The 14,401-nt window shown below is 54.0% G+C and overlaps 4 protein-coding genes across 4 annotated transcripts; 1 reads left to right on the forward strand and 3 right to left on the reverse strand.

Moving 5' to 3' along the window:
* Positions 1 to 260: 260 nt before the first annotated feature.
* CDV56_106895 (oxysterol-binding protein related protein OSH3) lies at positions 261 to 3,258 on the reverse strand (the record flags this gene model as incomplete). The annotated part of the gene is made up of 2 exons (XM_026760514.1): positions 261 to 3,113; positions 3,223 to 3,258. The coding sequence occupies 2 exons, from the start codon at positions 3,256 to 3,258 to the stop codon at positions 261 to 263; spliced, it is 2,889 nt and encodes a 962-aa protein (XP_026613327.1).
* Positions 3,259 to 4,190: 932 nt separating this feature from the next.
* On the reverse strand, positions 4,191 to 8,666 carry spt6 (chromatin-remodeling histone chaperone SPT6; the record flags this gene model as incomplete). The annotated part of the gene is made up of 4 exons (XM_026760714.1): positions 4,191 to 4,441; positions 4,505 to 8,162; positions 8,237 to 8,416; positions 8,490 to 8,666. The coding sequence occupies 4 exons, from the start codon at positions 8,664 to 8,666 to the stop codon at positions 4,191 to 4,193; spliced, it is 4,266 nt and encodes a 1,421-aa protein (XP_026613328.1).
* Positions 8,667 to 10,079: 1,413 nt separating this feature from the next.
* ste7 (MAP kinase kinase Ste7) lies at positions 10,080 to 11,903 on the forward strand (the record flags this gene model as incomplete). The annotated part of the gene is made up of 4 exons (XM_026760989.1): positions 10,080 to 10,367; positions 10,447 to 10,604; positions 10,675 to 11,212; positions 11,277 to 11,903. 4 exons carry the CDS (start codon positions 10,080 to 10,082, stop codon positions 11,901 to 11,903), a joined length of 1,611 nt encoding a protein of 536 aa, XP_026613329.1.
* Positions 11,904 to 12,916: 1,013 nt separating this feature from the next.
* Positions 12,917 to 14,100, reverse strand: CDV56_107497 (uncharacterized protein; the record flags this gene model as incomplete). Its single annotated transcript, XM_026761116.1, has 2 exons — positions 12,917 to 13,316; positions 13,370 to 14,100. The coding sequence occupies 2 exons, from the start codon at positions 14,098 to 14,100 to the stop codon at positions 12,917 to 12,919; spliced, it is 1,131 nt and encodes a 376-aa protein (XP_026613330.1).
* Positions 14,101 to 14,401: the final 301 nt, after the last annotated feature.

Below are 14,401 nucleotides of genomic sequence, written 5' to 3' on the forward strand. Positions count from 1 at the left end.
TAAGCATAGGCCTAGCTAATCCTGTTAGATAGGCTGTGGATAGTCTGGATAGATCGAGCTACAACCGAGGCTGGCCTATCTAATCTTATCCCTTTATGATTTACACTGCAGGTCATGAACTGAATAACTCATGGGCCATTTTAAGTAAAGGGCGAGATTTGTGAGCAACTCTACTTACATTATATATATAAATGTCCTTCCTATATACGACATGCATGTCTATACATGATCATAGACGAATAAACATACAAAATAGTGAACTACGGCTCGAATACGGGCACCACCCCCGTCCAGCTTCCCCTGGCCCGCTCCTCCCAATAGCCATCCTTGCCAGCCTTCAGGGCCCAGACGTCCTCCGCATCCGCACCGCCCACGTCGTCCTCCACCCGCTTGAACCATCGCGGCGTCCAGCTCTCGCCGGCCGCCTCCATCTCGCGCCGCCGCGCCCGTTGCGCTTCCTCCAGCTGCACCTTGACTTGCTCCGCGCGGTCCACGTCCCCGTCCTCCAGCGCCCGCTGGTCCGGCCGCAGCCGCGAGTCCGTCACCGGCAGCCGCTTCTCCTCGATGGGCGTGATCTCGTTCAGAGTCGCCGCGAACGCCGTCAGACCGTAGTGCTTGGGCGCGTTGGGCACGAGAGGGCCGGCCTTCCAGACCACCGTGCCCGTGGCGGATCCGTTCTCGGTGAGCTGCAGCGACGAGGTCCAGGTGCCCGTCATCCCCAGCGGCAGCTCGTCATTGTAAGAGCCGACCGCCTTGGTGACGACCTCCTCGCTGCGGCCGGAGAACATGCCGCCGGCCTTGAAGCTCGACACGCTCTTCTGGCCCGTCGTCTCATTCAGCACCGCCATCTCGCCGACCGGTTCGACGTACTTCTCGCCTGCGATGATGTTGCGGAGGAACGACGATGCCGCGGACCAGCTGAAATGCTCGCCGGTCGTGTGAAGAGTCAGCCGGAATTTCCCGTCGGTGATGATCTCCGCGGATTTGCCCCAGAATTTCTGCGTCGGCATCGGCGATTGGGCAAGACTCCAGTCCTTGCTGTCTGCCTGATACGCTAGCTGCACAGGACGGTGCGAGACCTTCTCCGCGATGAATCGAAATCCGAGGTCCTCCCGGACGAGCTCGTAGGTCTCTCCCAGCATGGGGTTAAAGGGTTTCCGGATGGCGCGCTCTCGCACGCGGTTGCTCGACAGCGGAGAGATTGCAAAGGCCGTCACGTACATGAGCCGCTCCGCACTGTCCGAGGCCTTCGCGGCCTGGTCCAGCAGCGTGGAGTATTCGAGTACCTCGGCCGCGCGTTGCAGTAGCGAGAGCGGTTCGTTGGCGGAGACGGGCATCGAGATCTGGGATAGGTCTTTACCCACGTTTTTACGGAGGAAACCGATCAGGCTTGGGGGCATGACTGTGGGCGCAGTGATATTGCTGCGGCGGGGTACAGGGCTGAGAGGCAGAGGCGCGAGCGATTTGGGGCGTGAAGGGAACAAGGGCGAGTCCTTCTCCCCACCATGGGGCGTGACGGGCTCCGGCACTTCTTCCTCGCTGTCTGAAGGAGCGTCATCTGCCACGACTTCGTCCTCGGCCTGCCGGGCGGCAGCACCCGCGCCTTCATCGTCACTGTCTCCCTTGATGGTCAGTAATGGCGACATGTTTCCTCCGTCAACGGCGTCAAAGAATTCCTGCGACATCTCAGATTCCATGCTCAGCCGAGACTGTGCCGTCATGCCAGGCGGATGCCGTCGATGTTTGCTCTCGGCGATCAGAGTCGAAAATTCACTGACTACGTTATCCAGATCTCGCAGGAGAGCCATCAAGTGGTCATGGATTTCTTCCATATAATCCGGATGGCTGGCAATGCTGCTGGGTTTCCGGTCGCCGGCGAGGGAAGCCGCATCCGCCGCGGGCGATGGGACCGCCAGTTGCGAGTTTGAGGAGGAGGTCGTCGTCGCGGCGGAGCGCTTGGTTGCTTGATTCGAGTTTGAACTGGGTTTCCTTTTCCAGAATGGACGCCGCTCGCGCGCCTCAAAGTAGTCCTCACCGTTGGGTTCCGGGTGGGGACTGGGCGAGCGACCTCGGGGCCGCTCATACGGAGACACTACCGACGAACTGTTCAAATATTTCGGATCGGTGTCTCTAGCCAGCCGCCGCACTGCATCCCGGGATCCCGACACCTTGCTGACTAGATGCTCCACCTGCGTCCACTCGCGCTCCTCCGCGGCATTGGTGAGGAAGCGCTGGGAAGGCACGCGAAGCAGCACCTCGGGCGCGTGAGAGTCCTCGGCAGACGCCCTGGAGGAAGCTTTCTCCAGCGCACGCTTCCAAGCAATGAAGTCCTGGTCATTGCTGGCCCGTAAGTGCCAGACTTCTGTGCCCGAATCGATGGAAATTTCACGCGACTTTTCGTTGCAAGCGACGGCTGCCAGCGAAAGGGGAATCGAACCGCGCAGCGCGGAGGAGTTACGGTCGTGGTAGTAGGAGAGGGTCGATGAGGTGAAGTCCAACGAAAAGTATCTCCTTGCCCAACCCTGGTGGCGCTTCCTGCGGCGCTTGTGCAAGACTCCAGTATGAGTAGTCCCGGAGGTCGTGCTGACGGCTTGAGACGGCGCTTTAGAAAGGATGCTGTTGCCTCGTTTTCGCGCTGCGGAGTTGACATTATCCACGAAATCGCCTTCGTGAGAGAGCTGAGTCGTCGAGTGGTTCGTCGGGCCCGACTGGGTAGGATAAGTGAGCAGCACCAGGGTGACCGTCTTGGAGATTTGCTTGGAAAATGTGTTGTCAAAGACCAGGGCGTAGTTTCCCCCTTCATTGTGAGGTACATCGTAGGTACCCTTGACGATCTTGTCTGCTTCACACTTGCCAATCCATCGGATCTGCTTGAGGCCGATACTGGTCAGCTTTTCAATGACCGAGGTTCGGGAGCCGGCGGCAGCAGTGGACGGTAAGTTCTCGCTCGAATCGGTGCCGTGATAGTCACCGGTAGGATGATTGGTAGAACTGAGGACACCGGAGTGGCCGGGATGCTTGAAGATGCCAAAGTTGAGGGATTTCTTGTGCGGCTGGATGCTCCAGGAGATGGTATGGTCGGACTTGACATTGACCCAACGGACAAAGTAGGACTGAGCGGGAGGATTCACGTCAGCGTGGGCGACAGAACACGACCAGTAGATTTGTTTCTTGCATTGATCGCAATCATAAATACACCAATTGATGCATGGACCTCCTTACCTTGCTGTGGATCTCCAACTGCTCCATGGCAGCCATGACTGCGGGGGGAATCAGGGGCGCAACGGGGACACGTTGTTTGACTTTAGACAGAGAAAGACAATCGGATCTTGGGACGGTTCAGAGCATCAATTCTCGAAAGAAAAGCAATTGATGGTGTTTCGGTAGGCGATGAGAGCGAAATAGATGATGTTGATGGAAGCTGATGCTGCTGATGCTGCTGATGATGCGGAGGAGGAATTCAGCCGCTGACCTCAGCCAGTCCCTCTCTCAGCCTTGTGGATTTCGTTTTATAAGAAACTGAAGTTCCCCGACTGAAGGATCCACAGACCACAGTCGGCAAGAATAGGAGAGGGGAAACTGGTCCGTTCGTCAAATAATTCACCGGATGGAAAGCAAGGACAAACACGGGGCATATTCAATGATGGATTTCGTTGAGGCGTCCGAGGATGATCAGACCGAGGATCACACAACATCTTCACATGAAGCAGCACACGGGACAGAGGCAAGGTTGAGAAAGTGTTGGGACATGGAGCATTATAGCTAGCTTACTATTGATTGCCCTACTGGTTCTACGATGGTCGAGTTTCCTGCAGTTCAAGTATCCTTCATTCTACGTACCTTAGCTATGTTTTGTATGCAATCTGTCTTAGCGGAGCAAGTAACAGCTTGGTAGAACACAACCGATGAGCGTCCCAAAGAAGCAGAATCAAAGAAGGCTAGAATAGAAGATCATCAAAAAATTTGGATCCGAGAACGAAATTTCAATTTGGAAAAAACAAGCCATAAACCATGCCAAATGCTATTTTCTGCCCACGGCTATGTAGTCACAGACGCGCAAGAAATCCACCATCGCAGAGGAATCATCATGATATTACACAGTATACAAAGAAGGAAATGTAGGAGATGAGGAAATATACGATAAAGGGAAAAGAAAACCCTGGTTCACCCTCTATGGTCCCAAAATCAAATCATCGTCGCTTGCCGGCCTGCATATTGGTGAACAGCAGCTTGAACCCATTACACAGCGCTCGCATGTCCGGGTACGGATTACGCTGCAACTCATAGCCTTGAGGGATGACCTTGACTGGCCAGCTGTGTAGCTGGGCATTCTCACCGGCCTTGAAACACAGCATAAAGTATCCTGCGTGCTTGGGATCGATACAGAAGGCATACGCAGATCGTCTGGGGTTCGCCTTGGTATAGGTGTTCAACCAAGAGTCTGGATCGTCCCGTCAGTACTGGATACATTTCCGAAAGAGAAACAGAGGAAGAAGCAACTTACAAGTGGCATCCTTGCTGCCTTCCTGGTACTTCTCATGCAGCATCATCTCGTCCACCTTCTTGGCCATCGCCTTGACATGGTTGAAGATCAAGTCGTCCAAGTCGCTGTAAGTGTAACGACCGCCAACCTTCAGTGTACGACCTACGGAGAACTCATTCTCCTTGTCGAGTTCCAGGACATCGATATGCTGGAAGATGCCGTCAGCCACCTTCCAGGTGACCGCCAGATGGTCCGGTCCCTTGGACGATGGCCGGATCACCACATCACCCCGGCTCTGCGATCCCAGGAACTCTTCCGCTTGTGTGGAGTTGAACGGCCGGAAAAGAGGATGCTTGATGACACGCATGACGCGCCCTCCGCTCTGCGTCTTCTCCTGCAGCATCTCCCGGTCCGTTTGCTCCTGCCGGTCGTCCCATTCCCCACGCATGTGGTCACGAGGTCTGGGCGTTGGTCGACTGACTTGCTCCTCGCGTAGCGAAACATTGCACAAGAAGCTCTTCTTGTTTAGGAACAGCACCTTGGCTGGGAGCGTCTGGTGTACCGAGTAGAGAGCCCGCACGGGGATGTCGTAGCGATCGGTAAGCTCCGACTCTGGAACCAGCGCGTCAATGCCGCAATCGAGCTTGCCATCAATGTGGTCATCCGTGATGCGCTTGATGGAGATGGGTACCACCATGCCCTCGGCCAGGGTGTCCGAGGTCTCACCCGTGAGCATGGTGAAAACATCGTCGGTGCTGAGCAAGGCGAATTGCTTGCGCAATTCCTCATACGGCTGTTGCAACTCGGCCCGGATCGTCTCCAGTGTCGCTCGTTTCCGCTGATTGAGGTTCTTTTCCAGTTGTTCGGCATACTCTTCCAGAATCAGGTCGTTGACCCTGTCCTGCGCCTCGTCCCGGAAGAGCTTCCGCACGATAGCGCCAGGTCCATTCTCATCGGTTTCGGCCTTGATGTCCTCCTCGTCCAGTTCCAGGGCATCAGCTGCCATCTTCCGCGCAATATCGTAGTCTTCTGGGTGCACTCGGGTGTTGTCCAACGGATCAGCATCTGGGTCGGCATTTTCAAAGTCAATGAACATGAAGCTGGCGCAATTGTTCCAGACCTTCACACCCATAGCCGGATACTGCGCATTGACACCCAATAGCTCAACCCGATTATTGACCACACCGCCGTTCATGTTGACAATCTTGACCAAGTGGGCCGCCTTCCGGGGGCCAAGACCACAGACATAGGGGAGAAGGTTTGCTGTCGCAGTATCGGTGACGGCCTCGTTGATATCAACACCCACCAAGTTAACCATGTCAACCAAAGCGGTCTCTAGGTGTTTCAGGAGCAGCTCCTGAGCAACCAATTGCTGGCCTCGCTTGAACTGAATGGAAACGATATCCCGACCTAGAGAGGCGTACTCCTTCAGAGGACTTTGCAGATACTTGGCCAATGCGACGCAATAATGCGTCAAGGGACCAAAGCTCGGATGATCCTTCTTCGCCCGGTCGCTGTGCTGGTAGAGCCGCGCCACTTCGTCATTCACGATCACCACCTCCAAGCGGTCGCTAATTTCTTCATCACGCTCATCGGTGAACGTAGCGCCCCGAAGATCCTTCTTCTCCACCAATTCGGTCAGAAGCTTGTACAGCTTGCGCGTTTCCGGGGACATGCCTGAGACACCAATGACGTCTGGTCGGCGGCGCTCCAGCAGCTCTATCAAGGCCTCGACATCTTTACCGTCGGGAATGCTGCGATCTCGGTCGCCTATTGACAAGTCCACAAACTTGCCATTTTCCAGCACGCGACCGTCTTCTTCGACGTATGCCCAGTGGATGGGCTCCCGTCCGACAATGCCGGTACCAGTAGACATGGCCAGCACACGAGGAACAGTACCTAGGACCATGCCCTTGGGCTTATAAGGAGCCTGATCCAAGCGCTGAGAGAAAGCTTCACGACATTCCTTCGCCACGTGATTCTCACACTCTTGACGGATGTTTTCCTTGACGCTGCGATTGATCAAACGCTCCAGCTTGCCCAGCGCCATGTCCAAGACTTCGCGACGGGTACGGTTCCAAGCATCAGCGATTTCGCTGTAGTTATCCGATTCGATGTCCGGGTAGAGGCGCTGCCGGAAATGATCAAAATTCTCAAATCGAACCTTGACTTCCACCAGACCCTCTTCTTCAGCCTTAAGCATCCGAAGATAAAGCTCTGGCTGACGGGCGATGTCACTGAGCTGCTGATTTCTCAGGTACTTGAATTCGTAGTAAGGGTGCTGTTCGTCAATCCTCCTGAGACCCTTTTCGGTCCGGAAGCAGTCCACAGTGCCGTTCATGTAGTATGCCTGCCGGATCACCTTGCGCATCTTAGGGCTCATCACAATCTCCTCCGCAAACATGGCCTTGGCGGCTTTGAGCACATGCGAAGCATTGGAGAAGTCGTTGTCAATGAAGCCGTCAGCCATCTCCTCCGGGCGCTCAGCTGGGTCCTCAGTGTACTGGCGACGACCTTCCTTCAGCGCATTCTGCGCGAAAGCATCTGCTGTGATGCCAAACGCGCGAACGAGACCGTAAGCCTTGCCATTCCGGACTCGCTCAAAGAAGGACTTGCCGGTCGCCTTGCGCCGATGAGTATCGCCGTTGGCCTCCCCATTCATCAAGGTCATATCGCGCAATTGCGAGGCATACTGGAAGTGAACGTAGTCCTGCACATCTTGAAGTTCCTCCATGGTAACAGCTGCAGAGAGCATGTCCTCCACGGCACTATCGTTCACGCTGAAAAGGCTCCGTAGATTGTCGTATGTCTTCTGGATAGTATTGCGCTTCTCGACCAATGCTCTAAACTTGAGGTCATGATCGAAGATGTCCCAGAGATCCGTCATGTTCAAAAGCTTCTCGGCCTTAATGGTGTACTGAGACGTATCCCCATCAGCAGGGGCACCGTCTACAGGAACTTTGGTCGCGTGAATCATATAGTCCTTGCGATGCTGGAAAATGAAAGGAACCTCCCAGTCGTCTGTCACGAGGAACTCTAGCACTTTGGCCACGGACCGCTGGAAAGGTTCTCTCAATTCGGGTTCGATGCGCTTCTTGAGAAGCATGAGATTTGAGATCCAGGCGGCCTCTTCGCGGAACTGCTCTTCCGACAGAACGAGGTTGCGGTATGGCTTGCGGGCAAGCTGATGCCGCTCAGGCTCGTCCAACAGGCGAATCTGGTTATCCTCTTCTGTCAACATCCTCTCCGCCAGCTGCGACGGTTCGAAAACATCCTTGAGATCCAGATGCTTCTCTTGGTCCTCCTCTTGCTCTTCCTCTTGTTCTTCCATTTCAAGGGCGAACAGGTATTCGTGTCCATCGCCGAACGCTGCGCGCATATCTTCGAGGGCATTTTCGTCCAAGCCAGCTGCATCGGTGGCCCCGAGACCGGTGATGCCCCTCTTCGCCGGGCGGGCAATCTCCAGATCCTCCCGTTCCCGCTCTAGCTCATCGTCAGTGAAGACGTCTTCCTCGATAAAATCGTCCATCTCATCGCGCATAGGTCTTCGATGACTCGGTCTGCCATAGTCGGCTGCCGCCTCCTCTTCTTCATCCGAATTGAAAATGTCGTCGATGCCTTGAGACGCTTGCCGATGGTCTCGCTCTTTGTGACCACGCTTGAGACGTTTGAATTTGGACTGTATTGCATGGCAAAGGTTTGATCAGCCTCGTGGATTATCCTGGTGGGGTTTAGGTAGTGTGTCTGGCATACCTCTGCAGCTGCGGCAGACTGAAAAGCTGGGTTCAACTCCCCGATGAGCTCTAAATCTTCTTCATCAAGATGCTCATCTTCGCGCTCACGCTCCTCCCGACGCCGCTTCCTTTTTTCGCGCCTGCGCTCGGCGCGTTCTTCGATCTCTTCGTCCTCATCGACAATAAAACCCTCGCGGATCTGACAAGTGAGAAAATGTCAGTTTACTTGTCCTTTTGATTTTAATTGCGCTTGAAAGACCGGAGCATCATACTGCACGGGCTGCCTCCTCATCATCGTCGTCCTCCTCTTCCTCTTCACTCGAGTCATTGTAGTGATTCACGGTGCCAGCACCCTCACGAACTTCGCCTTCGTAGTCTTCCTCCTGTTCCTCCTCATTCTCCTCATCGTCCAGCATAGCCTCACCTTCTACGAAATCGCGAGCGCTCATTGTGTCTGGAAGGGAAGATTTCGTAGAGCGTAGAGAAGGATAGACCGGAGGAGTGAAATGTAAAGTTTAATTAATGAGAGAAAAGGAGAAGATTGTAAGGAAAGTAGAAGAAAAGAGGAACAAGAAGAATGAACACAAGAGGAGACACCAGATGATGGCTGGTATGGAGATGGAAAACTAGTAAGCTCCTCCGTCGTCCAAGCCGTGCATACCTTAGGCCATAACCCATAAGGGCGAGCAGCTTGTGGCGCTGTTCTGCCACCGCCTTCCGACCGGCAGTGGAGCCCTGTGGCTTGACAATCAAATCACGTGTGGCTGACCACAAGAGTCTAGCCTGTTTGGTGCTCTCCTTCTTGGCATTACAGCAGACCAAAGAAACCAAGTGCGCAGGGCTCAAAGTCAGGTGACCCTCACCAACTGGATAGGCTCATCATCCATCTCTGCTAGGGTATACATTCCTAAGTACACAGTGTTCACAAATAGTATTATTATTAAAACAGCATGATGGAATAATTCAATGTATAAAGGTGCTGAACCTATCACTCCCGGTTTTCACACAGCTGGGGATGGAGCATGAGATTTGTGAATGATAACACGAACAAGGTAACCAATTAGTATCTTCCTGAATTTCGACCTGTACATATTCAAAATGGACTCATTCCTTTTTGATCATCTTATAGAAATTCTCTGATCTCTTCCTTTCCCCTTTTTGCTCTCTGGATAGATTGAACTAGACCATAGACACAATATCCACAAGCTGTTGGTAGTTGTTTCACTTCTTCGTCCCCTAAACCACTACCAAACAACCTCCTCTTTTTTCTTCTATGTGATTTCTCGTCTTACGCATATCAAGGCCGCTTGCCTCTGGGTCAAAAAGAGTGAAAGAGGCAGTATAATCCAAAGATCAAAAGGCTTAGGACTTCTCCTACGGGAACTGTCGCCTTGACTTTCCCGGATTCTCGGCGCTTGTGTGCATCCCTCAGCGCCCAATAGTTGACCCATCGACTCAAGAGTCTCCCAACTCCCTCAGTTAGTCGCCCGTCACTTTCAAGATGAACTCTCCAATCAGTCCCTGATTATCAGAATCTTCTGCAGCGAATTACCACAGTCACAACGATTAAATCTGGTGTGGAAGGGGCTGTGATCTTCTCGATTGACCCTCCGCCTTTCCCCTCCTTATCCCCTCTTTGTGTCCCTTCCTGGTCGTCGATATACCACCAGACGTGACCGCGTCATTGGTTTCTAGACCAAAGCAGGCACCAGGAAAATCTCAACAGCAGGGTTATTCATCTTCCCCCCCACCTTCTGTTCATCGTCCGGACCTGGTGCACGAGCTCGTTATCGTGCTTTGCGCAGCACTCCGTTTACCCCACCTCGCAGTGACTGCGGCAGAGTCACTCCGTCGCCCCAGCCATGGCCGACCAATTCAAAGCTCGAACGCTGAAACGGAAGAATGTCAAGGGCCTTGCCCTGAACGCTGCGCCAAAACCTCTCTCCAAACCCTCGGAAGGTGATGCTCAGATTCCCGGTGCCATCGGAAACACCGACAGCAACCGCACAGATACTCTGGAGATTGGGTTGGAATTTCGACTGGATCTTCGAAGTGAGGATTTGATTACTCTGAAAGAGCTAGGAGCTGGCAATGGAGGAACTGTATCGAAGGTGATGCACGCATCCACCAAGGTTGTGATGGCCAGGAAGGTACGGGGCTCTCATTCCGGATCACCGAGAAGGAGGAAGTTTTGCTGACGATGGTCCTTGGAATCATGGTTGATTGCAGATCATTCGCGTGGATGCCAAGGAGAATGTGAGAAAGCAGATCTTGCGTGAACTCCAAGTTGGTCATGATTGCAACTCCCCTCACATCGTGACCTTTTACGGAGCATTCCAGAACGAAGCGAGGGACATTGTTTTATGTATGGAATATATGGACTGCGGGTACGTATACCATGGGGAGTCATTTGAGCCAGGCAATTCTCTTTCGGACCCTGACTCTAGTTGAATGTAGTTCCCTCGATCGCATTTCCAAAGACTTTGGTCCTGTTCGAGTCGATGTGCTCGGCAAGATCACCGAGTCGGTTCTTGCCGGTCTGGTATACCTCTATGAAGCTCACCGCATCATGCACCGTGACATCAAGCCATCCAACATCCTCGTTAACTCGCGCGGTAATATCAAACTTTGCGACTTCGGTGTTGCTACAGAGACGGTCAACTCGATTGCCGACACTTTCGTTGGGACCTCGACCTACATGGCACCCGAGCGAATCCAAGGTGGCGCTTACACGGTGCGATCAGACGTATGGAGTGTGGGATTAACGGTGATGGAACTGGCGGTTGGCCGCTTCCCCTTCGATGCCTCGGACTCGTCTGCAGGCGATCGCGCCAGTGCTGGGCCGATGGGCATTCTGGATCTCTTGCAGCAGATTGTTCACGAGCCTGCACCTAAGCTGCCTAAGAGCGATGCTTTCCCGCCTATCTTGCATGAATTTGTCGCCAAGTGTCTCCTCAAGAAACCCGAAGAACGGCCGACTCCTCGGGAGCTCTATGTAAGCCCTTGTCTTTGGCCAAGCCGATCTTCAGCGATATAGCTATTCACTAACTGCCACTCAGGACAAAGATGCTTTCCTGCAGGCTGCCAAACGTACTCCGGTTGATCTCCAGGAATGGGCTATCAGCATGATGGAGAGGCACAACCGCAAGTCGTATTTGGCTCCCCCGGCTCCAAAATCACTCAAGGAAGAGGCAGGCCACCCCACGCCCCCTCCAAAGCCCGCCGTCAGCAGGCCCTCTCGGGCTCCAGGCTACACGCCCACGTCTGGAGAGATTCCCTTGAACATCGCCAACGACTCTTCAGCCTCCGCCCACTACCGGCACTACAACGGCCCCTCACACCCATCCCCGCATATGGCTCGGTCGACCCGGTCGCCTCCGCCCATATCGCTGGAGCACCTGTCGCTGGAAACCAAAGAGGAAGAGTATCGGTCTGGCCGTCGTCCATCGCGCAATTACCTGGGAGATCCTGTGTCTGCCATCGACCCGCCTACTCGACCACAGATCAGTTCTCGCTCGGCCAGCTCCCACAACACCAAGTCGAGAATGCCACTTCAGACGGCGACTTTACCCATCCGTGCTGCCCCTCCTCCGAGCGGGCCACCTCCGCCGGCCCCAGTATCTGCTGGAGGCTCCTGGCGGCGCCAGATGAACCAGTCGCGCGGCGATATGACGGGTGCTGTCTAAAGCCATAATGTTTCATGCTGTCATCCTGTCCCGTCGGCACATTCCAGTCTTTCTTTCTCATTTCGATGTTACAATCGGCGCTACGGCAACTCCTCTTTTTGTTTTTTCTTCAATTTTTTCTTTTTTTTTCTCTTCATCTTCAATGGCATGTGGCCCGCCATCTCGATCGTTGTTGAATAACTAGCAAAACTGACCGCACTTGACCAAATGTTCCCCACGACTTTTGCATCGACAGGGCGTCTTTGTTCATTGGCTATCTCTTTTCTTCATATGTACCTTATCATATTTCCCCCCCTTTGAGTCTGTCGTCATATCCCATAGCCTGTTCTGGTCGCATGAACCCTTTTTTTTATGTAATGTCTGTGCAGTCGGTTGCTTTCCCAATCAGAGGCTGGATCTCGTTGCATCTACATGCGTCGCCAACTGGTGTTTCTCTTATGTGATACATACCCATGTCGCTTTTTAAAAGGTACATGCCATGCATTTAACATACATATACAGAGCTATCCGTACTGTCTTGTGCAATAGGTATAATAAATGCACGGTCCCTATTCCATAGCATAAAACAGTTACTGTTGATTCTCATCCAAGGCAGAGAGACATGGTAATGATATCTTATAAGTCTCAGGGCCCATATGACAGATGATTCAATCTTAAGCGATTTCTGATGATCAACTCTTCTGTAGACTAAAAAGCAACACGCCTTCTTGCGTATCAGAACAATAATAGGCTGTGTGACAATGTATGATAGAAACAAAGAGCTAGGTAGTCATTCTGATTCACCAGCCCATTCATCGGATTCACAAGCAGACAAAGCTGGACTGGCAATTCGTCTTTCATCATACCAATTGTACTGCATAACCCTCAAACGCCAAGTCAAACAATTAATCATATATGCCTCCGTACACCAGAACAATGAAGGGGACATCCCTCGACTTGAGAACCAGCCATCGTTCGACTTCCGCGTCGGCGACACGTCCATTCTATGAAATAATCCGTGGCAGCAGGAAAGGTCACTTTGACGCCACTTCTGGACCAGCCAGAGGACTGGGCCCCGCCGGTGCAGGGGCCAAGCTCGGACGAGGCGCAGGGGCAAGCTCGACCACCGATGGTGTCTTTGCACCGCGGGTTCCAGCCGCGCCTCCTCCGCGGCCAGCTGCTCCGCCGCCTCGTCCCTGCGATGTTGTTGTTGAAGAGGCGCCCTGTTTGTCCTGTTCCGCCTGTTGCCGGGACTTGCTCGGACGAGGACGGCGGGTGGTGCTGCCACCACGGGATCCCGGACCACGGAGAGGCAGCCCTGTCTCCTGGGAGATGGGGACCGCGGCGGCAATTGGCACTTGATGAGTTGATGGACCCCCGCGGCTGCGACCACCACGACCCCGGCCACGTCCACGCTTGATAGTTCCATCTGCCCTGTCAACCGTCGTTAGTAATGCCAAAAGAAAAGAAAGCAAGACGAAACTCACCGTTCAACTTGGACCTTCTCTCCCTCGGGGACGAGCGGTCCACTGTACACAAAGAACCCGTCCTTGCTTGCGGCCGCATGTTCCTGCCAAGCCAACTCGCTGTCGTCTACAAAAGGATCATCCCGGTCATACTCTTCCATTTTCTTCTTGCGACGCTTCTTCTTCCCATCCGGCGCATCGGTCGGTGTCGTGCCGTTTGTGGCCGCCGCGGAATTCGCACCCACACCGCCCATAGCGACATCACCATCAAGGTCGCTATCACGATCGACATTAAGACTGAGATCCTCGTCCGCGCTTTCTCCCGCAGATAGGCCCTTGCCACCCTTTTCGTTCCGCTCCAACGCCGCACCTGCCGCCGCAACGCGAGCTAGCCGCTCCTTGTGCGCGGCCAGTCGGGGATGCAAGGCTGCGAAACCGTATTGCTCTTCCGCCATACGGGCAAAATTGATGATTTGATTGCCGTCCCGCTGCAGGGGAATGTGTAGAACAATGTTGGGCGTGGTGCGGGACGAACCTGAGGAGCGAGTGTCATCTGTTCCAAATAGAGCGTTGGAGATCAACCCGGAGCCTTGGGGTAATGGAGGCGGTGCTTCCTTGGCAGGACGCGAGGGCTTCGGCGATGACGCATTGGAGGAAGGGGCGGTGGTGGTGGTGGTTGTTGCTCCTTTGTCCTTCTTGGACGCCTTGACTTCTGCAGCTAATTGAGTAGGTTCATCCATATCCACATCCATCGCGGCTGGTTCTTCTGGAGGAGAGACGGGCTTTGTGTGAGGCTGCTTCTTCGGTAGGACCGGTGGTTCTGGCTCCTGCTTCGGAGACGATTTCTGAGGTGCCTGACTGGATGAGGCGGGCTGTGGTGGTGCCGCGACGGGCTTGTGTTCGCTGCGCGGAGAACGTGGGGGCTGCGGTTGTGGTAGTGGTTGCTGAGGTGGATAGGGAGAGCGATGCGAATACGGCGGCGACGGTTGTTGTGGCTGCGAGGCTAGTGACAGTGGATGCTGAGGGGTGGGAATAGACCCATGGGACTGCCGC

This window comes from Aspergillus thermomutatus (assembly GCF_002237265.1).
Source record: "Aspergillus thermomutatus strain HMR AF 39 chromosome Unknown NODE_132, whole genome shotgun sequence".
NCBI classification, from domain to species: domain Eukaryota; kingdom Fungi; phylum Ascomycota; class Eurotiomycetes; order Eurotiales; family Aspergillaceae; genus Aspergillus; species Aspergillus thermomutatus.